Below are 27,951 nucleotides of genomic sequence, written 5' to 3'. Positions count from 1 at the left end.
ACATTACAGGGTTTGGCTCTATGTGGAGGAATACATGGTTGGTAGACTTTTGGACATGTGCTGTAAGTCATGGGCGAGGCCGAAAGACTGACAATGGTCATTTGCCACATTCAAAGCATTCCGGGTATCTATGAAGTGTAGGAAAACCTTAAAGGGCTGCCAGGTGCCAACTACAGAGCTTCCCTCTCTCTGAAGAAGCTGTGATCACAGTTGTGAGTCGTCTTTCCACTTGAGTTGATGATGCTCTGTCCTGTTCTGTGTTTTCAGTTGTTTTCATGGTGACATTCAGCAAAACGTTCATCCATAACTTCCTCCATGTTCACTTGAAATCCAAAAATTATTATATGGTAAGTGTGGAGTGAGTAAATGGTAAGGTTATATTCTTTATATGGGAGCAGAGTAGGGTCCTTTAAGTTGTTTTGTTCTTTTTCTCAGCCCAGATTTATATTTTGTTTCCACAACTCCTTATAATATCTGAAAATATAAACATAACATGATATACGTGAACCTAATTACCCTCTTCTTTAGCAAAGATGGTGTCATCATTCACTAAAAACATTGGCCCTCATCTTCATCTTACAAAAGATGTCAGAAAATTATGATTACACTAATTATGATACACAATATTATCTTTAAGGATATGATGTTTTTTTTTGTTTTTTTTTAAAGAGAAGCCATTTTCATACAGCCCCTAAAGAGGTTTAAATTTGCAGGAAAGTCAAATGGGAGTACACTCATTTAGCAAAGTTAAAGTTATCTCAAAGTTCAGTAAGACAACATTGTTATTAAAGGTGTACAGAAATGGCCGTTTGTCCTGTTTGTCGCGCCGAGTTGTCACGAGCTGCAACACGAGTTTACCCGAGTGAGGAAAACGAATTTGATTGGTCGTTATCGAGCGGGCGGGATATTCAAAGCTTGAGGCGAGCCCGAGCTCCGTGTGTGTGTGCGTGTCTCAGACGTTGAATGACGGATTACGGATCCAATATCAGTGGCTGGTGAATCGTGTACAGGCTGACGTATAATCCGTGCGCCTGCATTATCCAATGCGAAAAAAAAAATACACACTTTCATCCCGGATTTACTCAAAAATAGAATTTTGCACAAAGTTTGGCCTACAACGTCTGAAAGATGAGTTATCACATTAATTTTATCACCCAAAGTGGGCTCAAATTCAATTTTCTTTTCTGTACACCTTTAATGACAGAAAGAAATGCATCTTAAAAATCCAATTGAAAAGTTACATCAAATAAGACCAAGAGGCATTTTCTATATTTAGTCTCAGGCCACAAGCCTCAGCATTGAGCAGCTACATCACCAGATTAAACTGGGAGACACAGTGACTCGGTATCGGAAAAGTGTTCAGACTGGCGCTAGCTAGTTAGCATGCTAACTAGTAGAAAAAATGTATATAGCATAATAACAAAAGGAACAAAACAAGAGTTTAACATCAGAATGAATCTTTGTGCAAAGTTTCTTCTTCTGGTCATTAGCTGTTCATGCTAATGTTGGCTATGTAGCAATAGCAAAACAAAACAAAAAAATTAGCACCTTTAAAATGTCTAAAATTTGGATGAATATGCAGAACGCAATTGTAAAATTAAACAATTTTATAATCGGCCAGGAAAGTAACGAGTTGCTGCATGTGTTAACATCTAATCCCACATATGTAGATGACAAAAAAATATGATTGCAAAGAAAAAAAGAAGTTGGTTTAACGCTAGAAAATAATCATATGACAGTATGTTTGTTCTCCCTGTTGGCTAGAGGGAAAATGATGTGATGAGTTTGAGTCATTTTTAGCTTCTTCTGAGACTCTGTCTGAAACCTGGCTTGGAAAGAGCTTCAAACATGTCTCCTTCCTAAACATACACACACACCAGCCAACTGTCCTTTCCCTAACACCAGATTTGTGATAATCAACATGAAAATAAAGACCGGCTCTCCGGAGACCCTCCCCTCCTCCTGGACGGACAGCTGTTGAGGGATCAAGGAGAAAACTGTCCATCAAAACTATATCATTTTAGCAACCGGCTGTCCCTCCGAAAAAATCCAGAGTCACGACCTCGCCGCATTCCACGCAGGAGGAGCGCACACACCGCCGTCACCACGGGGATAAAGATGCCGAGGAGGAGGAACGGGCCCGTGTTTTGGGGAAAGGTTTCAGGCTGTAGGTGTATCAGATGGCAAACAGCCGGGGAATGACCGAGGAGAGGAGGACATCTCTGGGGACGGAGACCATAAATTCATTCTGTCTTTTACTTTCTTTGTTAAGGACGAAACATGTTGCAGAAGCATATGAAGACATTTTTTTTTTTTGGATTAATAATGATCAAAGTCCCGACCTGTAAAATATAAAAGTATGAATCATATTTCTGTGCACTGATACATTTCAAATATCATTTCAGAGAGAGTGTAACCCAAGTGATTTACAAATGTGGTTAAGATTACAGGAGATATTACCCAACCGTTTTATTGTGAAACCTATACAGGCCCGGCCAGGGTTCAGGCCTGGTTCTTCTCAGATATCTCAGTATTTATATCAAGATATTTCTCCTTTTCACTCTGAGACTGTGCTTAATATTTTTGCTTTCATGTCTGTTGTGTGTTGTTGCCTGGCAGAAGGACAAAATAATGCAAAAACACATCAGGATCCCAGTTTTAAAGCTGTGCAGAAGTCTATTCAGTGTTCAAAGCTGTATAATAATCAATATAATGATAATAATATCTGAACCAAATGACAGATAATCATACATTTAATACACAGGTGTCACGTACAACTACAGGAACATGTTACCTGTTGACAGAGGCCCTTATTATAAACTCTAGATATCTTGATGCTGTTCTGTATTTGGTTTTGTTTTTTGACGATTTTCTGTGTTGTCATCATGTTGTTGTGTCTTCATACACATCCCAAAGAAATATTTTTTGTACCAGAATTTTTTAAAAATAAAAAACATATTGTATGTATCATGAAAAGTTTTTTTTAAATGTAATATGAATATTGCAAATAAATATATCAGTGGATTTTCTTATGGATTATGTTTTATATGAAATGCAGTTGTTGCACCGAGTTACGACGGCTAATACGGGAGATGAGGAGGATATGTTAGTAATGTGTGTCTCACCGAGATCCTGCTGGTCCAGGGGTCACTGTGGTCAACTAATGAAAGACAGGTGTCTGTGTGCATGTGTGTGTGTGCGTGTGTGTGATGACAGGACTGTGCTCGCTGATGTTCTCCAAGCCCTCTGAGGTCATGACAGTTCTTTGCTTTGGTCTAAAACAGACCTGAGCGCTGATTACTCACCAGTGTTTTCCCTGTTTTCGATATGAGAACGAGTGGAACTCCTCCTCCTCTTCCTCCTCTTCCCCCGACTCTAATGATTAAACATTATTAACGTGTCACAATGTCACAAAGTGAAAGTTTTGTCTTTTGTCTTCTGCTATATCTCCTCTGAGGACATAAGAGGCCAGAAGGGATTAAAGGCTATGTGTCTGCACACACACGCATTTGGACTGACCTCCAGAGCTGGACCAAGACATAAGCGAACTAAGCACCTGCTTAGGACCACTTGGCCACTAGGGGGCCCAAGAGCAAATTCATTTTAATTTTATTTATTTATTTAAAAAGGACAATTTACATTAATAACATCAGTTCTTTTCTCTTTTTAAGGAAGAGAAAAGAGGAAGCCCAACGTAAATGCACCGGGATTAGCAAGTAGCTAATTTTCACCCGCAGTCCTCTGGCAGTTTACATAAAGAAGATTTCATAACAATTAGACAGACACAGGTATAACAGGACAGACATAAAATCAGACACAATGTTGACAGGTGAAATAAGACAGACAGTACAATAAGAACTTGACAGAGCAAAACACAGGGATCAGAGGTACAAAGAAGTTCTAACAAACATTCAAGACAGGCAACAAGAACAAGAACCTGACATACAGAGCACAGACACAGAGAGGTAGAATAAAGTGCTATAGTGGCCATGCAAATGGTGAATGTAGCTGTGGCTGAGGCTGCTGTCATATAACGGCAATAACAGTGGAGAATATTCCTGCATCCTGGCCTCGAGTGGAGCAGGTGCAGGCCGAGGCCCAGGTCATGATCCCTGCCGTTCTTGGGGGGGATGGGGGCGTTGCAGAAGCTGGGGTTTAAGGGAATAGTTCACCAAAAGATGGAATTGAGTCTTTAGTGACTCCCCCTCATGCTGATGAATACTCCGGAGTAGGTTTTTTATTCCTCAAAGTGCATCTGGAGACCCGGGAGGCCGGTTCGTAGTCCAATGAAAACTTTTATATGAAAGTCAATAGCATTCGCATTCTGGGAAACTTGTCATACCCCTCAGTTTGAAGTGTGCCTCTGAAAAATCTCCGTTTGAAGGGCCAGATAGCTCTACCACTTCTTCCTAACCCTTGTCTGAACCAGAATTGGGACACCCCTATACCACTTCACGTGAACGCGCAAAACGAAGGGGTAGGGCCAAGGCCTAGGGCTAAGGGAGGAATTGGAATTCGTATGCCCAATTCCAATTCTAATTTTCATCCCTACCCCTAGCCCTAGCCCTAAACCCTTGCCCCTTGAAACGGAGCTACAAGGGGTAGGGGGGGTTGAAAGTCAACCTTTACGAATTGGGACACCCCTTAATAATGTAAGACCTGAAACTGAAACGTTCTGCTACCTATTACAGCAAATTTGTTTTCACAACTATTCCTGCACATGAGCTCTGTGATGCGATCAAAGAGCAGGAAAAAAGAAGAGTTTTTCAATGTAAGTTTCTAATTCATTTTGATCAATTAGATCGTCTCAGGATTGGATGTGAATTACTAATTGTCTTATTTAAGAGAAGCCCAATCAGCAGTATAGCGAGCAAAGTCAAAGGCCGTAAATCCAGACAGGAGTAATCACTTCCTGAGATGTTGTACATCTGAGGATCACATCATCTAGTCCACATGGTTTCCCTGGAGAACCTCGCTCTGTCATGTCGTCACATTATGACTCATGAGAGCAAACTCTGAAAACACAGATTTCATCTTAAGGACACGAAACAATAATGTTGTGATGGTGTTATAATAAATGTCATTAATGGTGGCTCCGTTCAATTCAGACATCACATTGAAATCATGATACCAGGTCTCTGAGACTGAATGTGTTTAATGGAATTAACACGTTTTATTATTTGCACAAGGTCCAGCTGGTGTTTGCATTGACTGCAAAGCTACTGCAAATGATTCCTCTGGTATACTCTGAATTTATGCACAAGTCATTTGTCCAGGATTAAGTTTAAAAAAAATAAAAGCACAACAAATAAAAATGAAAACAAGGAGAAGCTCTCTATGAAATGCTAATTGTTCTCATTGTTGTTTGATTGCATTTACAAACATACACTGGGAAATCAGGAGGAAAGAGAGAAGATTACTCAACACCGAGTTAGAACAAGAGAAGTTTAGCGTTTATTATTCATATTGCTGTTAAATAATGCAGCAGGTCTTTAAACACTGTGTGACCTCAGCACAGAGACACAGCTTGCGTGACAGTGTTTATTTAAAGTTTATCATGAAGAAGCAGCTTTCCTTGTGAACCAGCTCCTCTGCCATCTGCCTCCACTTCCTCTTGTCTTGTCCTCGTGTGTGTGTGTGTGTGTGTGTGCTGCCCACGTTGGCCCTATAAGTTACATGGCCGTCGCATGAGAGCTGCATACATAACAATATTTTTAATCATTACCTCACTTTCCGTGGACGTCATTGCAGAGCCGTTAAAAGTCACAGCGAATGAGAAAATTAAACAAAATGATAATAAAAGATGATAATGACAGCCAAGAGTCACAGGCTTTCTGTAAATGGAGCCGAGGACATTTACCGTAACGTTTTATTCTGTATTTTACAGTCGGTGAAGGTGCCAAAGAGCGGCTATTTGCCAGGATTTGGGAACTGACATCATGGGACTGGATTACTTTGTCATTGCATACGTTAGTCCAAGTCAGGTCCCAGTATGAGGACCAACCTGAGCCACTCTCATCTTCTACTTCTACTTTGGAGATTGGTTACTGTTAATTTAAATGAGTTGGAATCTGTGATTTACTGTCATTCATTTTGGAAGACAGAGTCACAAATCTTTAAAATGACTCACACTCCATAGTTTTTCTCAACCTGAGAATCACAAGTCAAGCCAAGTCAGTTATTATTTACATGGTGCCAGTTTGCGATTGTCAAGACAGAAATGGATATGATCAATTTATTCATTTTTAAAGTGAAGAAAAAAATGAAAATAACATTTCACACTAAATTTTTGTGCGTATTGTGCAGCTCCAGTATGAATGATAACTGTAAATCTGAATGCTGATAGTAATCAATATTATTAATTAACAGCAGCCTCCAAAACATTAAAAAGGTAATATAGTGAACTGTTACACTTTCCAAATTAGCTACTGTATTATTGTTAAAGGTCATCAAGGGAATCCCAGATGCTGCTTTACCTCTGGAGATTTGGGACCTACGAGTCTTTAGCAGCAGGTCTGTAGCAGTCCTCTTCATGGATCGGACACAAATTTGTGGACATCTAACGTCTTATAGGCTATCGGTTGGTCCTAAAGGAACCTAAGACAGATCCAAGGAAACAAAACGTGACTTTTTTTAACTGCACTTCACAGGAGAAAGATGGGGTCTTCAGGAGGAGCAGGAGGGCCAGTGAAAACTCAGATTTTGTTGTAATAGCCTATGTATGCTTTTAGCTGCAGTGGAGCTTGATTTAATGTAAATGAGAGAGATGTTGCAGTTTGCTTCAGCTTTCAGAGTTCGCCTCGCTCCATCAGTGGCACTTGACCTGTGAGTAGTTCAGAGATGACTATCAGTGCAAATCTGTTGCATCCGTCCGTCCATCCATCCATAAAATCCTCCCACACACTGGACGACAGGCAGAGTCCACTCCACAGTCTGTTATCACATGTGGTATAGCCACTAATTCTCTATGGCTGCCTGCAGCGTAGGCCATCAGAATTAACACTGGTTAAACAGTAAAGATTAGTGGTGTGAAATCGGATGCAGTACAACAACTAGCCTACTAACACTAATGCATTACACTCATGAACTGGAAAGTACAGAAAACCCAATTGTTTTTGTTTGAACAACAGGTTAAAGGACTTTATAAAATGAATAACGATGGAACGCACAACCTCAGTAGAATATAGAAAAAATAGGCCTACTTGAATGTGAGAAATGCAATTCAAGAATGATTGTAGGCTAAATGATACAGTCTATGAATATGAATTTTAGTTTTGTAGGTAGAAAGTCAAACCCTTCTTGGAGAAATGTTGGCACAGTGATAGCCTAGTTAACTATGTAGTGGTAGCTAATTCCTGGCAAATGTCTTTGTGTTGTGTAGTAGCCTATGCATCGTCTTTGTTAGGCTATAAACTAACACACAAACAAACAAAAAAACAAAAACGATTTAGCTCTGAGGTAAGTAAGTTTTCTGCTCTTTATTTTTGACAGGGGGGAACCACAGGAAACAACATCCTAAGTAGGCTATGACTTTTTCTAGGCCCTCTTCAAAAAAAAAAAAGAAAAGAAAAGAAAAGAAAAAAGAAAAAATATGAATTAATTTGTGCGATAAACTGAACAAGTGCTGTCCATTTTTTAATAAGTGCCAGCTGGAGGAATTGTATGTTTTGACCTTTTACAGTCTATGGTTTTGACCGGACACTATTTAAGAGGCCATTTTTGTGTTGTGTGTGGTTTGTTTGTTTTTAGGACTTCCGGGTTGGTTGCTATGGCAGCACCGTGTACAACACAGAGCACGTGAACATGATGGAGTACAGCACGGCCGCGCGTTTTCACGATTCAATCACTCGGTTTAAAACCTACGAGGATTACCTGGACTCCAAAGTAACGCGGATGGATTTACTTTACCTACAGGTGAGTGAGTGGCACAGGTACAAAATGTTGACGTCTGCCCTCTCTGTACTGCGTCAGAACCGCCTTGATAAAGTTGTCAATTTAAGTTTTTTGGGCCATTTTGTAAAAGTTCATGTTGATAAAACACAAGTTGTGACAAGTTTTCTGAATCTCCAACATCCTGTCTTTCATTCGGCGTGAAACAAATAATCTTATTCGGTCCTATAAACAATAAAACATCGTTTGTTTCAGCTATAACCTTGTTCTGGCCTACCACGACCACGACAGCTAGAAAGTTGGTTTTAAATTGATTTTTACGGGATTATCTGTCGTTTAAAAATAGTTAGATGATAGCCGAATTGAACATGGTGTTCTTACAATTGTTAATCTGTTTTATTGGACGTTAAAAGCTGACTTTTTTGTTGCTAACTAGCAAAGTAACACGGTTGCTAAAATTGTGAATGGAGTCTGGCCCACGGGGATCCGTCGTTAAAATGAAATATAAAGAGTGAGTGTTTGTATTATTGTCATCGCCGACATCTCTCGTTATTTTGTTGACAGTTTTCATTGACTAACATTAATTTTACTGTATTTATAGCACTATATGGAGTTGTACAAATGTGAACTGTAACAGGAGTTTAGGGTTTGTTGGTGTAGTACCTACGGACAGACGCTAGGTGGCAGTCGCACACAGGCTTGGTAGCAGCGTTTAAAACTATGGAAGATACAACTGATATGGTTATTTAAAGTCTTTTAATTGAAAATGGAAAGAGTAATATGTTATTATATAGATATTTTTGTTATAAAACCAAAACCAGGACTTAATTAGTAATAGGTCAATGGATTGTAGGTATCAAACACAATGAACAGAATTTACACCAAGTCCTATAGGTGCACTTTTACATAATGGTCTGCCTCATTGCCACTATTACCATAGTACTCATTCATTCAGTCTTTATTGAGAGCACCACCCATGGAGGATTCATAGTAAAAGTATTAGGATTGGGAAAAAAAGGTAAAACACCACAACAAGGCACTGAAATCTGTTAAATGAAACCAAAATGATCCACCATTCAAATAAAATGTCCAATAATTCAGAAGTCTCACTTTATGTCAATCATTATTATTACAACATACACAACACAGGTCAAAAGTTTGGAAGGAATATCACATTTTTAAAACAAAGATAGTTTCATTGATGACTAACAAAAAAAACATGAATGTTATATAAAGAGTCACTTATCCAAATACATTTTTACTATAATTATCAGGTATTTGGGTTTGTCGTGCTTAGAGTTTGCTTTCTTCAAAGTAAACTCAACACGAGGCATTCGTTCCACAAGTTTTTGAAGGTATGTGCCAGGAATTGCACTCCAAGCTTTCTTATGTAAGTTCATCATTGAGAGACTGCTGATTCGTGGGATGCACTTTTCTGACTGATCGATCCAGTTTGTCCCACACAAGCTCAACTGGAGGGAGGTCTGAGGCGTGAGGGGGACAAACCATTTTTCGTTTCACTGACCTTTTTCTATCATCATAACTTCTAGTTTCTTCTTCTAGTCTTCTCGGGGTGTAGTGAACTCCTTTGTTGGACACCATTCTGCGTTTTGCAATTTCTTTTTTCAGTGTACAAGTCTGTACTCTTGCACTCCTGTTTCTTTCCAGCCAATTCTGTGGTAGTTTGTCAGACATATGAAAACAGTTGAGATTTATCGGGACTGTTGTATGCAAACTCCCAAAAGCCAAAGAGCTAAAGTGAATAATGAAAATTGTGATTTGTTTTTGCACTGAAGTTGTGATTTTGCAAATCTTCTCAACCCTCTTTATTCTGTTGAAGGGATTACTTCACCCAAAATCGATAATTCACCAATTTTCTACTCGCCATCATGCCAAGGAAGGGTTTGGAGAACTTTCTGAGTCATCGAAACGCATTAGGAGTCCCAGGGGGGGTCCAGCTGGCAACGGATTTTCATATAATGGCGGCGGATAGAGTTCACTATTGAATGGTTCAAACCACACACTATGAAACATCCAGATACCTCCATACTGCTCGTCTGTACTGACCCAAGTGTCCTGAAGCCGCCACAGGAAAAAGTTGTTTGGAAAAAATGTATGTGATCTCTGTTTTTATCCTTGTTGTAGCAGTAGCTCCCAGTGACTACGCAAGATTTGCTGCAAGATGTTCTTCTGTGTTTACATCATATATGGTTTCCATGGTTTACAACGACGAACGAACATCTCGCAGCAAATCTTGCACATCTCGTGCAGCTACTGCTACAACAACACTAAAAACAGAGGTCAAATAATTTTTTTTCAGAACAACTTATTCATGCGGCGGCTTCAGGACACTTGGGTCAGTACAGACGAGCAGTATGGAGGTATCTGGATGTTTCATAGTGTGTGTTTTGGACGATTCAAAAGTGAGCTCTATCCGTCGCCATTATATGAAAATCCGTTGCCAGCTGGACCCCCCCTGGAACTCCTAAAGCGTTTTGATGACTCTGAAAGTTCTCCAAACCCTTCCTTGGCATGACGGTGAGTAGATGATTGGTGAATTATCGATTTTCGGTGAAGTATCCCTTTAACATTTATTCAGTAACATCAAATGAAGTGCATATCAATGAAAAGCAAAGTTTGATCATGCAGTAAATTCCCAAAATCCATAGAACTAATTTTAAGAAAGACATTGTGAACAGAAACTTGAAGATGCTTCCAAACTTTTGGCCTGTAGTGTTCAACATGTTAACCTCATTATGCCCTTAAAATAAAGCTGGCTGACACACAATTAAAGTCCATGTTTACATTTACCATTATTTCAAATGGAGGTGTCAGAGTTTATGTTTACAGCTTATAACTGTGCAGGTTTCAGTCAACCTGCATGTCAGAAACAGGCAGTCCTGCCTTCGGCCAGTAGATGGCACCCTTGTTAATGATATACCAAGCTGCTGCTGCTGCTGCTGCTGCTGCTGCTTTGGCCACTTTGTTTGAACACCTGTGTCCACACAGAGAAGAGAGCGTGTCCTATCTGACCTGATAATCAGCTGCAGTCAATCATATCAAACTCAATCACCCCTGTGTTGTGACAGAACCCAGTCAGTCCGGGTCATCTAACCTGTGCGGTCACGCCGACGATGACGCCTACTTTCTGATAAATCAGCTAATTATAAACCTATTTTTTTCGCCCCCCCCCCCCCCTGCAGATTATGTAATTTTAGGGACTTGTCACAAACTATGAGCGTGAACTCAGGGAACCGAGGTAGTTAGCAACCAGGTCGTATTACAAAGTCACTGTGGCCTTGGCCGTCGACGTTGTGGAGCATTAGTCCAAGTCCTGGTGTGTCGACGGTAAGAAGCAGTTCATTCAAATAGACTTATTCAATGAGCCTTGAAAATGAAGACAATGATTTTCAGGCCAATTTTAGGACCGGGCAAATGTCTGAGACTCATTTCTGGTGAGCCACATCAAAGTTGAAGGAAAATATAACTTTTCCTCTCGGGTGCGGACACGGGCCCGGCTGCGAGGATTTTGGGTAGGAGGACATGTGGCAGAAGCTTTGATCTGACAAGCCACATGGATTTGACAGCAAGATTTGGTTTTTAGATGATGACTTTATGGCTTGGCTTTAATGACGGTGGCTCTGCAAACGGTGATTGGAATAATGTAGCTAACAATCCCTACTACAGAGACACACACACACACTTAGAACATGAATGGACCTGTGTGTGTATGCATGAAATCACACTGAAACCACAAAACTGAACTGTATCTGCAGCTTGTGGTGTTGCAGAGCAGGATATCGCTTCCACATTTTGGGGTAGGGAGGTAAAATAACATCTTTAAGCTAAAAAGGCTTTAGTGGTGAGTAAATCCAAAAATCTTAGTCCGTGGTTGACATAATATCTAATTTCATCTCTTGCAGCGGTGATTAATGAGCAGGACTCAGATCCAGGATGTAAGACAATCTGGATTTATGTTTTATCTAAACCAGCCACTGATGCATCAATCAAAGGAGAATTAATAGTTTAGGTCATTTGTCAAGTAAAAAAATACCAAATATTCTTCTGTTGTGGCTTTAAACTCTCTTTTCTGACATGGTGAATTGAGCATCTTTATGTTTTTGGGGCTGAAGATGACACCTTGAGTTCAGAGAAAATCTCACCGGCATTTTTCATAACTTTTAAAGCTCAAATATTTTCCTTGTCTTCTGTGTTTTTATTTGAAGTGTTGATATGTGAGAAGATAAATCTGTGTTTTTAGTTTTTTTTTCTCAAGCCATAAACCATCTCAGTGTGGTTTTACATCTCCTTTTCAGGCTTTTCTCTCTGGAGGTCGGTGTCAGCCAATCAGAATGGGCCTCTCTTCTGATTGGCTGACTGTTTTCTGAGGGATTGAGTAGAAATATAGTGTAGATGTTTAGGTGAACAAATAGGCCTAATGCAAAAGGTTGGATGGGGGGTCCAGGCGGTCGGGACTTGGGGGCATAGTTGAGTGGTGACTGCTTAGTTGTGACATCACAAAGTGACAGGAAGTCCTGACTGGCTGGTTTTAAGGCTCATTTCTGAATACAGGCTGGGGGCATTTCTTTGTGGACTGAGGTTTTGATACTTTCACAGTATTAATATAGAACCTAAAGCTGCTTTATGATAAAAAAAAAATCATATCTCCCTTTATACAACACAAGACCTTTAAATATTTAACAATAAAAACAAAAAAACACTTGTTTGTTGCACCGTTACACCACATTTCAATACCAAAAACCTCCAACAGTCTCCAGATGTGACTGCGGGCCATGTCCCCTCTCCTTGACTGACTCCTCTCCCTCTCCCTCGTCTGTTGCAGAGCAGGGAGTTGGCTCGTGAGCTGGTGGAGCACGGCCACAAGGGCACGGTCCTGAGCAGGGAGGAATTCGAGGAGAAGAAAGCAGCTGCACAGGCTGCAGAGGCTGCGAGGAGCAACGCTCTGTACAACAGGAGCCGGCCAATGTGAGTTAACCCCCCCCTCCTCCTAACCCACCACCACCTCCTCCACCACCACCAGGCTCACTGAGGTGTGGTCTGCAATGACTAACAAGGGAGACAACCTCACACTAATCACCAGGCAGATGCTACATAGAATATCAGGAGACTCTGAGAATGAAGTTTGGTTTGTGTTAGAGTCTGAATGTGGTCGGTGAAATCTGGGAATCAATCAGTCAGTGCGGGCGAGGAGAAGAAAAGTTGCTCCTCTGGTTTCAGCCTCTTGGAGTCGGTGTCCTGTGGTTAATAGCTACCGATGCAGTGTGAAAGAATAATATTTCTTTCAGTGAGTGATCCTCAAGTCTTTTTTCACCCAGAATTTATCTGTCTGCTGCGGTGGTGGAAGCTGGGAGCGTTGTGAAGTCTCGGCTCAGTTTCAGCTCCAAGTCGGGTCTGGTTGTAATTTTATAAACGGATATATACGACAGAAAAGTGGCTCTTAACTCGCTCCCAGTGGAGTCTGATTAGATATTGTGCGATTGCTGTTTTTTTGTGTTGCTACATACGGTAAATAGTACTGGGCACTAGCACTGGACAAAAACAGTGTTTCAGACAGAAAATAGCAGTGGGTTTTTTTTTTTTTTTTTGCCTCAAGTGGCCCGAGGTGGTGTGGGTGTGTTGTTATTGTCCCCATGTCTTGACAGTTGCAAGAAACAGAGGAGAAATGTTCTGGCTGAATGTATGTGTATTGTTGAATAATGGTACATTGTGTTACAGGAAAAAGTCCCACTGATTTACGCTGTTCTTGTTTTATTTGAAACGTCGATTCCATAAGAAGATACATTTTTTTTAGCTGTAAAAAAAATCAGAAACAGTCTAAGGCTCCGATTCTGATTGGCTGTTTTCTGGGTGTTTCAATAAAGATAGAGCAGATTTGAGGTAAAAAAGGTAGGAATTAATTCCTGTAAGGTTGGATTATGGATCCAGGTGGGCGGGGCTTGGTGACTTGTTTAGTTGTGACATCACAAAGTGACAGGAAGTCCTGACGGCTGGTTTTAAGGCTCAGTTTCTGAATACAGGCTGTGTGCATAATGCATTTCTCTGTGGACTGAGGCTTTGACACTTTCACAGTATTAATATAGAACCTAGAGCTAATCAATAATGACAGCACACATCTAATTCTATACAATATGGGACCTTTAATTATCTATTCAGGCAGACAGTGAGGTGAATTTTAAACAAAGTGTGAATGCACTCAAAATCTACTGAGAGCTGCAAAAACAGAGCGAGTTAATAACTGTGCAGGTTTGAAATGTTTGTAGAAATGTGCTGTCTAAAAAAACACCAATGCAACTAAAGATTAATATCTTCACTATCATTTAATTTGCTAATTACTTTACTGATTAATCACTTGATTGAGTTAGAAAGATAGTGATAAAAAAACATTTACCATCTCTTAGTCCACCTGATGCCTTTCCTTTCTGTTTCCTTGTTTTGTCTGATCAAAGTCTAAAGATATTGAATTTATTATGACAAAGTCAAACAGCAAATTACATCCTACAAATAAGAGCCAGACGTCAGGTACATGACCTGCATGGAAAAAGACTTTTATTCGCCCCATCTGTCCAAATTCAGATTAAAAAAAAAAAAAATGCACTGAATGACAACAACTACAAACTGGAGAGCTGTGCAGAGCGGGCGGCCCCTCCCGAGGAAAGTGATCACACAGATTTTGTTCTCATTCTTGATAAAGCCATGTGGCTGTGGTATCTCCTTTGATGACAAGCCAGAACAGACTCCAAATAAGACCATTCACCACACACACACATACACACACACACACACGGCTTTGGAGTATCCAAACATTTACCTGCTAGGTGTTGCATTTGATTGAACCCTCAGATGCTTATCCAAACGTGCAGATGTCTCACCGTTGCCTCCCTCCTCCCCCCTCCCTCTTCCTCCAAACGTCTGTGAACATCAGTGACACTGGTGAAATGGGAGCCTCCACACCTGCAGTTACAGTGATATTAGGCCACAAAGCCTTTCATCTTGTCCCAGCAGGATCCAGGGAAATGTTGTACGGGAACACTGGGATGTTATATACACAGTAGTCTGTTCCGTTTCCAAGATCTACATCCATGTCTGTGGACTCTGTTTTTGAAAGGCCGCCATCCTGAATGAGATGTGTTTGCGTGTGCGTCCTGGATACACGATCGACACAACATCCAGTCAGACTCGCTGATTTGAAAAAAGGAAGATCTACGAGTACGAGTATCAAATTCTCACCTCGTGTAGGCTCGAAAGCTTTGCGGGTTTTTTTTTTTTACGACGGCTGCTGTAGTTTGTAGTGGATTCACAATGGATTCCAGAGCTACACCATAATAAATCATCTAAAATAAATACTGACATGTAATATATTGCGTTTTTCTGTATTGCTGCTTCATAGTAGGTGGCGGTATATTATCAATCATTTTACAGAAAGAACCTTGGCCTACGTTAAATGAAAACTTGAAACGTGAAAAAAAACCTTGTCAGTCATCAGGTGGGCTTTCCAGACTACTCCAGAAATCAATACGTTTTGCAAAAAAACTGAAAAAGGAAACACTTGCATATTCAAGTCGTTGCACCATGGCCCTTAGGGAACCAGTTCAAACCGAATCAGTTGTTGTATTAACTCACATAATGTAAACGGAAACCAACTCACAGATGTAGTTTGTCAATTTCTGTTTTGCACAAAACTGCGATGGAAACCTGACTACTGCATTGGTGTCAGTATTAAAAAAAAAAAAAAAAAAAAAAAAAGTCATTGCAATCAATGGAAACCAGTGTTGTAGATGATGTGTGATCTTTCTGACTGCAGTTTCAGTCCCACATGATCAAACAAACTCCAGATTTCTTTAAACACAATCAGCGAACACACACACACAAAAAAACAATGAATCAATTTAACTGCAGGAGCTGAATATCTTGCTGTAGTATTTTCACACTTGGATCCAGCCGTGCAAAACCAATGCAACTTTTTTTCTTTCCTTAACCACGTGTTTACTGAGCGTCAACACCACAAAGAGTAAAAAAAAAAATAAAAAATTTAAAAAATGGAGCAGAGTTGCTTCCAGTTTCCTTTTTTAACGACTGTGGAACCACCAGAGATGTTTGGTGCTAAACCAGCGCCTACATCCTTTTTTTAAATTTTATTTTTGGTTGTTGTCCTTTGCCATGATCAATTATGGCCTGGTTTTGTTTTTGATGGGCGCTCCTGCAGTGGACAGATGGAAATGCTCCGTTAATAATCGGACGTCGCTGGGAAAGACATCACTCAGAAGCGTCTCGCCGAGTGTTGTTGTTCTGAGCCGACCGGACCGCAGCAAGTGGGTTTTGAATCGCCTCCAAGGTAATTAACCAGCGGTGTTATGCTATTTCAAAAGGAAAACACTTTACATTGGACGCGATCCTGTTCTAGGTAAATGATAGCTTATAGCAAATTAATGTAATTTTTTTTTTTTTTTTTTTTTAACATTAAATAATAATCCGATACGTCTGCTTGTCTTTGAGGCTTCCTTACATTTTTGTCAGTCATTATTTGACCTCGTGACACTTGTGTGAAAAATCTTATTACGTTTCACCTGCTGTTTGGATTACGGCTCCAAAGCTAACAACCTGTAGGTGACTACGAGCCGACATGTGTTTTGTATATATATGTGGTTTTTGAAATAATTAACAGCTTTAATTGCTTTCCCACCCTTGAAAATTTGACATCTTGCAAAAGACCTTGACAAGACAGAAAAAAAAGGAAAAAAAAAGTGCAGCACTCGCAGACTTTTTCCATCAAAAGTGGTCAGTTTAAGTCGTGTGCCCCCCCCTCAAAATGCCTCTCTCTCTCTCCTCTCTGTCTCAATGCAGATTGCTCTTTCCTCTGTGGTTTTTCTGATTGGACTTCCACCAAACTGACCCCCTGACCCCCCTGTTATGGTCGCACTGTGAAAACACGGGCCCCCAGGATGCAATGTACCACCTGCAAAGTGGCTGAGCACAATCAGTACAGTGTTCACTGCTGACCGCCGCCACAAAAAGCTGGCAGCTGCACGGTAAACAACCTAAATGTAGTAAATCGCTGGCTGCAAAAGAAGAAGACGAAGAAAAAGAAAACAAAGTGAGGAGTTGGGAACAGCCATCGATTTGGATTTACGTTTATTATTTACTTCAAAATTTTGCTGACTTTTTGCACTTGCACACTCTTCCTCCATGCTGTTTTGGGAATGCCTCTGTAGGCCTTAAAGGGATAGTTCACCCAAAATTCAAATTTCACTCATTATCTACTCACCCTCATGTCGACTAAGAGCTGTGAGAATTTTCAGAGTCCTCCGTGGCTTCTCTGAGTTACGGGGGGGTCTGCGCAGCAGTATTTGTCCATATAATGGTTGTGAATGGATACCAACTTTCTTCGTCCAAAAAGACACACCAAAAAACATCCAAATACCTCCATACTGCTCGTCTGTAATGTCCCTCTTGTATTGAAGCCCCAACATGAGAAATTGTTCCGAAAAAAATTAAATAAGTCTATATTTTAAGCTTGTTTGTAGCGGAAGCTCCCAGTGTCTCGGTTCACTGCTCTTCCTGTGTCAGTGCAAATCTTGCATGATTTGCACTGACCGGCGGAACAATTTCTCATGTCGGGGCTTCAATACAAGAGGGACATTACAGACATGGAGGTATTTGGATGTTTTTTGGTGTGTCTTTTTGGACGAAGAAAGTTGCTATCCATCGACAACCATTATATGGACAAATACTGCTGCGCGGACCCCCCCCGTAACTCAGAGAAGGCACGGAGGACTCTGAAAATTCTCACAGCTCTTAGTCGACATGAGGGTGAGTAGATAATGAGTGAAATTTGAATTTTGGGTGAACTATCACTTTAACCTATGTCTCCTGAGGCATGTCTTTTTTCACTGCTCTGTCACTGCTCTGTGTTTTCCCCCCCCTTCCTTTCTCTTCTTTGTAACCTCCCCTCGCGCCCTTGGAGACCTTTAGTGCCTGCAGGTGTATAAATAGAGCTGTTTTCAATTAAGGCCGAACCTCGCCTGTAGCGTGCATCTGATCAATGAATGCCCCTGCACCTGTGGTAATAAAATACCAAGGGAGTGGAGATAGCGCCGTGAATGCTAATCAGATGTTTGCCCTGTTGTTGCCCTGTCTCATTCTTAAGGACAACACGCTTCCTCCTGACAGCTTGTGAGGCTGTGAGGGGGAGGAAAAGGAGGGGGGGTAAAAAAAAAAAAAAGACCAAACAAAAGGCCCGGTGCTCTCGTCAGACATAAGTGAAATTCAATACGTTATTGAAGAGGGAAAAAAAGGAAAGGAAACTTCAATGAATGAGATGCTTAGTCATGTTGTGTGGTTGTTTGGTTAGCGAGAAACCAAACAGGTCGTCACAATCAATAGCTGTTGAAGACCAGTTCCCTGTTGGAATTTAGATTAAAAAAAAACAAAAAAAAAAACAGATGTTTTTGATGAACAATCTTCTGATGTTTGGTCAACTTGTGTTAATTAAACTGTGGAAAGATGAATCTAAATCAATCTGATAACAAGGTCCTGAAATGATTTGAATCTGAACCATGGGGTCAGATTTGATGAAATGAAGTGTTCAAGAACAATTTAAAGATGTAGGCCATAGTAGTGTCATGTCACGACTTTTTACCACGGCAGAACATAAATATCTTGTTCTTTTTATGTAATATTCTCAAACTGCCAGATGTTGCCCGTGAATATCGAATACACCCCCCAAATTAAGAAGTCTCAACAGTTTAGCATTTTTTCATCTCGGAATAAGAATAACATTTGATCTAAAAAGTCAGAGACAAACAAAGAGGAGAAGGGGAGCGCTGCTGAGCAGACGTGAGGCCTCCATTTCCTGCCTGCTCCGGCTCTGGCTCGGGCCCAGAAGTCCATGTCAGCATATGTCCTGACCTCGCGTGTGCTCACGGCAGCGCTGCGAGGTTTCCATCAGGCTCCCCGCGATCTCCCCACAGCGCAAACCACAGCCATGCTCATTGTCCATTGTGCTGCTGCTACGTTTTTACAGTCCGCCTCAAGAATTCTCCGCTCTCTCTAACTCGCTCCTCTATATTAAAAGTGAGCCATCACTCGCTGCGCCAAGTAAAACCAGTGCCACGAAACACGCACGGCGAATACATTTCACTCGCTCGGATCCAGCCTCCAGATGCTTAGCGAAAATAAGATTGTGGATGTGACTGACATGAGAAGCCTCACAAAGCTGATCCCATAGGCTCATTTTTAGCGAGCCAAACCACCGCCACTCTCCTCCGCTGCTACTCTGGCGAGGGCCCTCGGGCGACGAGGTTTTGCAGTCTCTATTACATTTGCTGTCAAGCCAATTGCCTTCCTTGCACTTTGCGATTTTGGACGGGTGTGTAAATTTGGAGCTCTCTCCCCTGCAAGCTCTGTCCAGAGAGACACACATCCTGCCAGGCTTAGGCTCACCACCACATCCCACCGCACAGCACATACATCAACACACGCGGCAGTTCAGCAGCAGCTGGTGCAGCAGATAATAAATAACACGCTGCTGTTTGACCTGGATGTTGCCACTTTTTAACAGTCATTTCATATTTCATATTAATGACTTGATAAATGAAGCATGTGTCCTCGCTCTAGGGCTGCATCAAAGACACCAAGAAAAATATTGTGATTTATTTTAAGAAAATAATCCCAACTAAAAGTGTTGTAGAGATTTTTGTCAAAGGTGCAGGCAGGTGGACCCAGCGGCTTCCTGGTTTCACTGTGTTCTGCTTGTATTGAATCGCTGCAGCGTCAAACTGGCTATTTACATTCACACTTTAATTCTTACAGTAGCAAAATGCTAATTCTGGACAAACACAGAAAGGGTAGGACTGGGATCAGCCATGGCTGTAGCCTCTTAAAGGGATAGTTCACCCAAAATTCAAATTTGGGAGAATTTTCAGAGTCCTCCGTGCCTTCTCGGAGTTACGGGGGGGTCCGCGCCACAGCATTTGTCCATATAATGGTTGTGAATGGTACTCACTTTTCTTCGTCCAAAAAGACACACCAAAAAACATCCAAATACCTCCATACTGCTAGTCTGTAATGTCCCTCTTGTATTGAAGCCCCGACATGAGAAATTATTCCGCCGGTCAGTGCAAATCACGCGAGATTTGACACAGGAAGAGCAGCGAACTGAGACACTAGGAGCTTCCGCTACAAACAAGCTTAAAATATAGAATTATTTAATTTTTTTTGGAACAATTTCTCATGTCGGGGCTTCAATACAAGAGGGACATTACAGATGAACTGTATGGAGGTATCTGGATGTTTTTTGGTGTGTCTTTTTGGACGAAGAAAAGTGAGCACCATTTACAACCATTATATGGACAAATACTGCTGCGTGGACCCCCCTGTAACTCAGAGAAGGCACGGAGGATTTCAATTTTGGGTGAACTATCCCTTTAATTAAAGTATACCTGGAATATATCTGAAAAAAAAAATAATAATAATTATAAAGAAAAGTGTATACCTGGAATGATCCCTATCTATTGAAGTATTGCACAACAAAGTTATAGGGAATGTTTATGTTATTGCATCATTGATAGTTGATTAATATTTTTTGCGGTTTTGTGACGCAACCACTCAAGGTTCCAATTAGGACTGAATTATGTGACTTCATCAGCATAAATCATCAAAACACTGTGATGACTTGTGATTATTGGTGCTACGTGGTTTCTTCTTTTTTTTATTGAGCCTTGCACTTTTCATATTTGACAGTTTGATTATGTTTCAAGTGATTAAAGGTCCCATGTTGTCTATATTAGTACTCTACTCTGATCGGCTCACCATCTTGTTGTTATTAGACCTCCTACTAGAGAAACGTAAGGAGATGTAAAGCTGCATTGTGACGATTTTTGGTTCTCAAAACCGCAAATATATCTGCTTAAATAGTTTAACACTTTAAATAAAAGACCGGCAAAGCTTAAAATACAGGCCTTTTTAAAGGGACCCGAGGAGTTTGCTTTTGGTTATAAAAGAGTCTCATATTAATGTGGATGAATCTACGTTACCACTTGTTAATGGGTCCATATTTGATAAATATATATCGTTTTGTCTTTATAGTTATTATGATATTATTATTTAGTGGTTGACTCGTCCAGCATTTCCTAGTTTCGGTTTCCTGGGCCACTGCCCGGCAGATCGGGAATAATGCCGTCGGATCGCTAGTTGACATTGTTTATGGTCGGAACTATGACGGTATCTGATCGTCTTCCAACCTCCGACTTCATCAATGAAAACATTCTTGGCAAATGTTTTCACTTTTGTCCGTCTTGCGCCCGTCCAAGAATTTCACCGTGCGCGCGGAGACTCATGGGAAATCGCTTTCCGAATCTCCTCGTAGTCCCTTTAAGTTGGTGGTGTTACCTCTGGTTGGTGTCCACCACTGTCCGTTAGTTAGGACTAATAAGACCCAATCAGGAGGTGAGGCAGGTGTCTGCATAGTTTGTTTCCAAGGATCTCCATTTCATTCTGTCCAGACCGAAATGCAATGTAGACGTTTCTTAACTAAACCAGAAGTGTCCATTAAAGGGACTTGAAAACTCTGGAGTGAGATCCATGGGCCGTTAGTTGGACAAGATCGGAGACACATGATGAGGTTCTAAATGTCTCTTTGTTGGTTAATCTCCCCAACATTAGCCCAAAGATCTGTTGCATTTCCAATGGGCAGCGGTGATATGAGCCACTGATCAGATATGATAAAGCAGAAATGATAAAGCTGAACACGTTTGCTGATTAAATCCCACTTTGCAGCATCTCACTTCTTCAGATGGAAGGAAGAGCGAAGCCGTGTTGATGTGCTATTTTTGACCGTACGTGATAGAGGCCGCCTCGCTCTCACCACACCACACCCAGCAGACTATGGCTAAGTGCCCCTGATAAAGGGCAGGAAATGGTTTCCACATCACAGCTTTTCCCATCAGGCTACCAGGCCGCACAATCGTCTTCTCCTTTGTACTCCTAAGGAGGATGAGTGTCACGGATTAAGTGGCCTACAAGGTTCTCCAGGAGGCAAGGTCTGGAGGGAAGGGGGGGGGGTCTCTCATCTGTCGTTGAATTATTGCCACCTTGTTTTAATTGATTTCGGAGCGTGAGCATGACTCCATAGGTTTGGATGGAGTCCCGGCTCCTGAGTAGTTCCAGCAGTTTATAAACCAGAAATAAACCTGTAAGAATTTTCTTGCTAAGGAAATTCTTCGCTAATCAGCAGTTGAAATGAGTTGAGAAATAACTTTTAAATGATTTCATATGTGTTGCTTTGCATTACAATGTAAGCTAATAAACTGATGATGGAGAAACCACACTAGTAGACATGTGCGAGACAGACAGCCACTCAGCGGTGAGGGCCTGCTCCCTCCCTTCAGGACCTACTCCCTCTGAAGAAGATGATCTTCTCAAAGACGTGGAGGCTTCCCGTGGCTCTATCTACACATCCCACAACCTCTATGTCTCTTTCTGTCACTGCTTGGACGGCAGTAGGATATCAATCTTTCAATATTGAAGGATTTGCACGACACGCTCCCCGAATGGAACGCGTCTAAAAGTTTGCTTCAAAAAGAAGTCAGCATGAAAAAGATGACAATGATTTCCTTTGATCCGCACCCAAAAAAACATGCAGTTCGCAAGCAGCACGAAACGCACAATGTGCAACACCCCCCAACCCCCCCAAAAGCCAACGTGGCCACAATACACAAAGAAAACTCAGGTAGAATATCATGCGTAGCACATGTGTAACTGATACATTCAGCTCATTGTAATCAGAGGTGACAGAGGATTTTAGAAAAAGCCCAAAATAAAGTAAATTGTCATGCTGTGTGGAATTTCCCTTGACGTCCACCAGCCCAAAATAATATTTTCCATAAGATTCATTTTCCCAAGCACTCAGGAAAAATACTCTGGTACAGTATGTGTTGTTTCTGAAGAAATCACCGTATTATTGAAAGTTCCCATCTGTCATACTGTCAAAAGCTGCCGGCTAATGAAAGCTTCAATCTGCTAATCCGTCTCCAGAATACAAGGAGAAATTAGTTTTCGGAGCACAACGTCTTTTTACCCGACGTGACGTGAAATTAGCTGCTCGTTCGCCAGTTTGCTGAGTGTTTATTTGCAGAACGAAGGCTACGCATTAAGGAGGAACACCACAGGCCCCCATTCCTCAAATACATTTTGATATGGCATTTCCGTAATTATTATTATACAGGGAATTACTTGCTGGTGCAAATTTTGATATGAGTGAAAATGACTTTCACAACTTGTACAATTTGACCCTTGTTGAAGTCATTTCGGTCGTCACATCTCCTGCATTCAAAACACTAAAGAACCAGTCTAATTAATGTCTAATATATCCAAGAGCCTGACATTTGCCGTTGCTCTATAAGATCATCAATATTGTTCACTTCATCTGGGGCCTGTCACAAGGCTTCGGCCCAGCGCTGTCCTTCCTCCTCTCAGCTGTGCAAACAGATAATGAAATTGTCTCTCGAGTCCATCACAGAGATAAATCATTGTTGAGGCTGTAGGTCAGTGAGGCTTAGGTTAACACACTTCTGAAGGTGATGGACGTGGATATATTTGGTGGCAAACACACGAACAGCAGGCACTTAGGGAAAGGTGAAAGGGCAAGCGGGCCGGGTTTTACACAGTCGTGTCAACTTTGACAACATAGCACTGGAGGAAGCAAAGTATGGTTGATGTTTCATAACGGGTTCATGTGCATAAATTGCTAAAAATTTTATATCAAAGAATTGTTTTTCAATTGGAATCCATTCCAAATTTCCAAGATATTGCAAGTTGTGAAGAATCTACTCGCAGGAAGCACATTGTGGATGTTTTAATCAGCCCCGATTAGACTCAAAGAAGCATCAGAACTTCACTTGTTTTTATTCTTGTCTTAAAAAAAGAAAAATCGCCTATGCTTAAAGATGTTAGAAATACAGAAATAGGAAATCCAGAGCACGTCTCACGGGGTTAGACATTTACTGAGTTTAAAACATCAGCTTCAGGAAGAAGGAGCCTGGGCTTTGGTATGGTTGAACTGGTTTCACTGTAACGCTGTGTTTACACATGTGTAAACACACTTGGAAGGACGGTCGCTGTGCAGTAACAGCTGTTCGCCCCCCAACAGAGGTTGGACGAAGCGTCACATTAACTCTGTGGAGCATTGATTGATTTTTTTAATTCTTGCCAACGGTGCTGTACTGTATATAATTGATGAAATGATCGGAAACACTATCGAGTTTCTACAGCTGTACAGTTGTTGAGAAATTGATTGTTGTTTATCTAGCTTGATATTTATGGGTCTCTAGCCCCTAACGATAGATTACATTTCAACAGCCTTAGTCTTTATGGATCACGGTTCATTGGCCCAACAACTTCGAACAAACAGCTGTTTCTGGTACAAATCCTTCCTCATTCACATTTTTGAATAGTATTTGCTGCTTAATTAGAAATCTGTATATTTTCTGTATACTGTTTTTTTCTGTTCAACTGCCAGGAAAATGTAGATAGTCTTGAGCATAAACAACCAGTAACTGAGCAACACGTTGTGTGGCTGTTTTGCTGTTTTGTTAAACCATAGTAACTAGTAAATAGATTGTTGAGGAAAGTGTCAGCAGATCCTGAGTGTGTTTCTCACTGTTAACTGACACATAACAGCAACATACTCTTTGTAAAAATAATGTTATATCTGTAGGACAGATGTTCTTTTTTTTTTTTTCAACGAGCCAGATGATGACCGTTCACATCCCTTCCTCCATTCTTTTTTTTTTTTTTTTTTCCCATAATTCCAGGGCCCACCTGCCTTGACCACAGTCCAAAAACAAGACACTTAAAACACAGGCCCAGATCACAGTTAGCTTAATACCTCGTCATTAGCCACTAATAACCATCATTTAATCGTGAAATTCTTGTTATCCCTCCTAAATGAGGCTTGATAAGAAATTTGTTAATTGACGGGAAACTCAAACTTGCAGCGGTCCATGTGTTTTGCTGAAGTATTATTCACTCTCCGTGACTGTGTGTGTTGCTTTAGCTACTGGATGGGGTAACCCCAGTCACTTGCCTCCTCAACACCTGTGTTTACTTTGGGGCCTCGGCCCCCATGACCCAGCAGCAATCCTTCACTCACTCAGGAGATGGAGTGAAGTTCCAGCCTCCAAATATGTGCTGTCCCTGCACTTTTACCACCGTGTGATTCCTCTTAAGACTTTCATTGTGGGGCACGGGCCAAACGACAAGTATAAATTACAATCCTTTTCCAAATTCTGGTAAATTTAAACATTCGGATTCTGAGCTCTTTCACCATGATGTTAAGCTAGAGCAGAAATTGGCTGTTTGTCCGTGCTTGTTGTGGTTGTTGAGGCTTTTTAAAGTGCTTTGGGAATGGAAAGCGGATCTGAGGAGCCATTAGTGTAGAATATAACCGAACTTGTCTTGTCGTTGGCCCGAGCAGCAGACGGGACTGGATGCAGCAAAATTGTGAATATTCAGCAGTAACGTAAAAAGATGAAAGAAACAGATTTATAACTGGAGGGTTGCCGGTTCAAACTTGCAGGTGTGTTCAAGGAAGTTTGGGATTTTGACTTCCCCCTCATGACTTCTGTTCAAGGCCGAGCGCTCTGGTTTGATTCAGAGCAAATGTGTCTGTAGCAGCAACTATCCAAAACTTCCTGTTTACCCTTTTCCTTTGATCAGATTAGCCCTAATTCAAATCAACTGTATTTCATTGAGACAACGATCCTGCACAGCTTCCTATCACAGAATTCCACCTTCTCTGGTTAAATGCAGACCAGCTGTGGAGGAGCGTGTTTATATTTCTGAGAGAAAGGTTTTGCAAAACATTTTGTTTTGGTATCGGCGTATAAACTCCTAAACGCTACTTCTGTTTCTGTGTAGTTAGTTTAAGTGTTCTTGAGCAAAGCACTTGATGCTCATCACTACCCAATGATCAGACAAGTAGGTTGTTTGCTTCCATGATGCACTTGCAGTGTAATACACCAATGACTTCATCAGATAGGAAAATGTGAAAGTATGGGCTGCGCAACGAATCAATACCAATAGTACTATACTATCCTGCTCAGTTAGTGTCAGTGAGCCAATCAGCATGCAGCATGCTTTGACCACGATCTAATTGGATTGGCTGTTTATATAGATCCATGCACAAAGACTAGTTTACACCCTAATTTGTAGGTTATTGTAGCTTTCTTTGTGTTAAAAATGGATTTGATAGAATTGGTATTGTAAAATGTTTAATTTAGAGTCAGTATCACTAATTGAAGAAATATTTTTGAAGTTGAATTACTGGAAATTTAAATATTCCATAGTTCAGTTTTTTTTTTTTTATGTGAGGGTTTGATATCCTAAATAAGATATACTGTATTTATGGTTTTAAGTTAGAACTCATCTCAATGTGGCTCTCCAGACTCTAAATTGTCATAAAAGTTTAGATATTTAGTTTAGATTATTTGATTGTTTTAAATAAATACAAAAAAAAAGTTAAAAGTAATCCAACCACTGGTAGAAGACGATGTGTCCGGGTGTCATTCTCGTTGTGACATCACAAAGTTGCAGAAGGCCTGAGTGTTTCTAATCAGTAAATACTGTGCTTGAAATGAGACTTGAGGTGTAAATTTATCAGTTGACACATGGGAAAAAAAGTCAATTCAAACACATTCAGTTCAGATCAGTCTCTATACTGTACTATGAGTGTACCTCGACTGAACGGCCTCTCTACATTTCTCCCCCTCGGTGTTGGTAACCACATGACGGCCTGTTTACGGCCTGTGAGACGTTCACTCGCTGTGGATCTGATGAAAAGTTTTTTTGCACAGTCAATTCTGGCGGCAGGCCAGAGCTCTGTTGCTGGTACTGCAGTGTTAACTGTTCAAATATTAGTGCCAATGTTATTTCAGGTGTGGATACGGTCGGTGTGTGCCAGAACCTAGTTTCCATGGAAACGGGCCAGCCGAAATGCAAAAAAAAAAAAAGCTGCCACGGTATCGTATAAAGCCATTAAACTCTCTTTTGATTAATATTGCCCTGCGTTGGTGAGATTGGCGCGGGCAGCTGTGACGTTGGTGGGTTTTTTACACTCTTCACTCTCCTGTCAGAGCGGGAACGTTGACCTCTCAACAATATTTATGATCATTTCTGTTAAGAGGTGGTATTTGGAGTATTCGGGAGTGTCCCGGGAGCTTGGCAGGTTGGGTGAAGTGCTGCGTTCTGACATACTTGAAGCAGGTCGAGTCGGCCTCATGGCTCTGACTGCATGTCAGCCTCGCTCTCTTCTGTTTTTCTGCACATTCATTCATTGCATTAACCGATTTGATATTTGACTGATCATATATTTTGAAAATAATTCAGCAAATGAAGGTCATTTAGGTAATTGTGAGTGTTCAGTTAGGCCTGAGTACACTGAAGCTACAGTACAGTATATTAAAGGGTGAAAAGCTTCCATAAGGATCCTTTAAGGCACTGTGTGACTTTTTTTTTCTCAGGTTAAGAGAAACATTTCAAACCGTTTGAGTGTTGTCTTTTCCAGGACACTGGCAAGTGCAGGAAAAGAACTCAAAGATAACTTCCTGAAAGCCCTGGCAGAGCGCGAGGAGGCCAACCGCACTGGGAAAATGACTGTGAGTACATTATTACAGCACTCCAATTGCTACGTAATGGGATTCCCCTCAAATATTTCTGCAATTCCATTAGGATGGGAACAGAATCCATACTGTGTCAAGTTGAGTGGAAATGCCCCCCCCAACCCCCAGCTCACCCCGACCACCCCTACCCCCTTTACTCCAAAGACCTGAGAGCCCGCTGCCCGCCCTTCTCTCGCCCATAAAAGTGTGTTTACCAAACTCTAACTACCTCGTCCTGTGTGTGCTGTTCAGATGGAGCCAGCACAATAATTTATAAAGAGGGCCTCCTCACCTGAGGAGCCTTGAAGGGGCCGAACCCAATCTAAAGAGCATTTATGACCCTCCCCGCTATATGTAGTTTATTTAACCTTGCAGCAACACTTTGAAT

The 27,951-nt window shown here is 41.1% G+C and overlaps 1 protein-coding gene across 1 annotated transcript in view; it reads left to right on the top strand.

Annotated features, from left to right (window-relative positions):
* Nucleotides 1-7,806: 7,806 nt before the first annotated feature.
* Nucleotides 7,807-27,951, top strand: part of cfap299 (cilia and flagella associated protein 299) — a gene marked incomplete at both ends in the record, with an annotated part of 91,574 nt that continues 71,429 nt past the window's right edge. The window contains 3 exons of the mRNA XM_083979937.1: nucleotides 7,807-7,914; nucleotides 12,734-12,876; nucleotides 27,470-27,560. Of these exons, the coding sequence (XP_083836063.1) occupies nucleotides 7,807-7,914; nucleotides 12,734-12,876; nucleotides 27,470-27,560 (342 nt within the window). The remainder of the gene's footprint in view (nucleotides 7,915-12,733; nucleotides 12,877-27,469; nucleotides 27,561-27,951) is intronic.

The sequence above is a fragment of the Trachurus trachurus genome, assembly GCF_905171665.1.
Source record: "Trachurus trachurus genome assembly, chromosome: 9".
Taxonomy (NCBI): Eukaryota; Metazoa; Chordata; class Actinopteri; order Carangiformes; family Carangidae; genus Trachurus; species Trachurus trachurus.
Note: the sequence above shows the minus strand (reverse complement) of the source record. Positions and strands in the feature narration are given on the sequence as shown.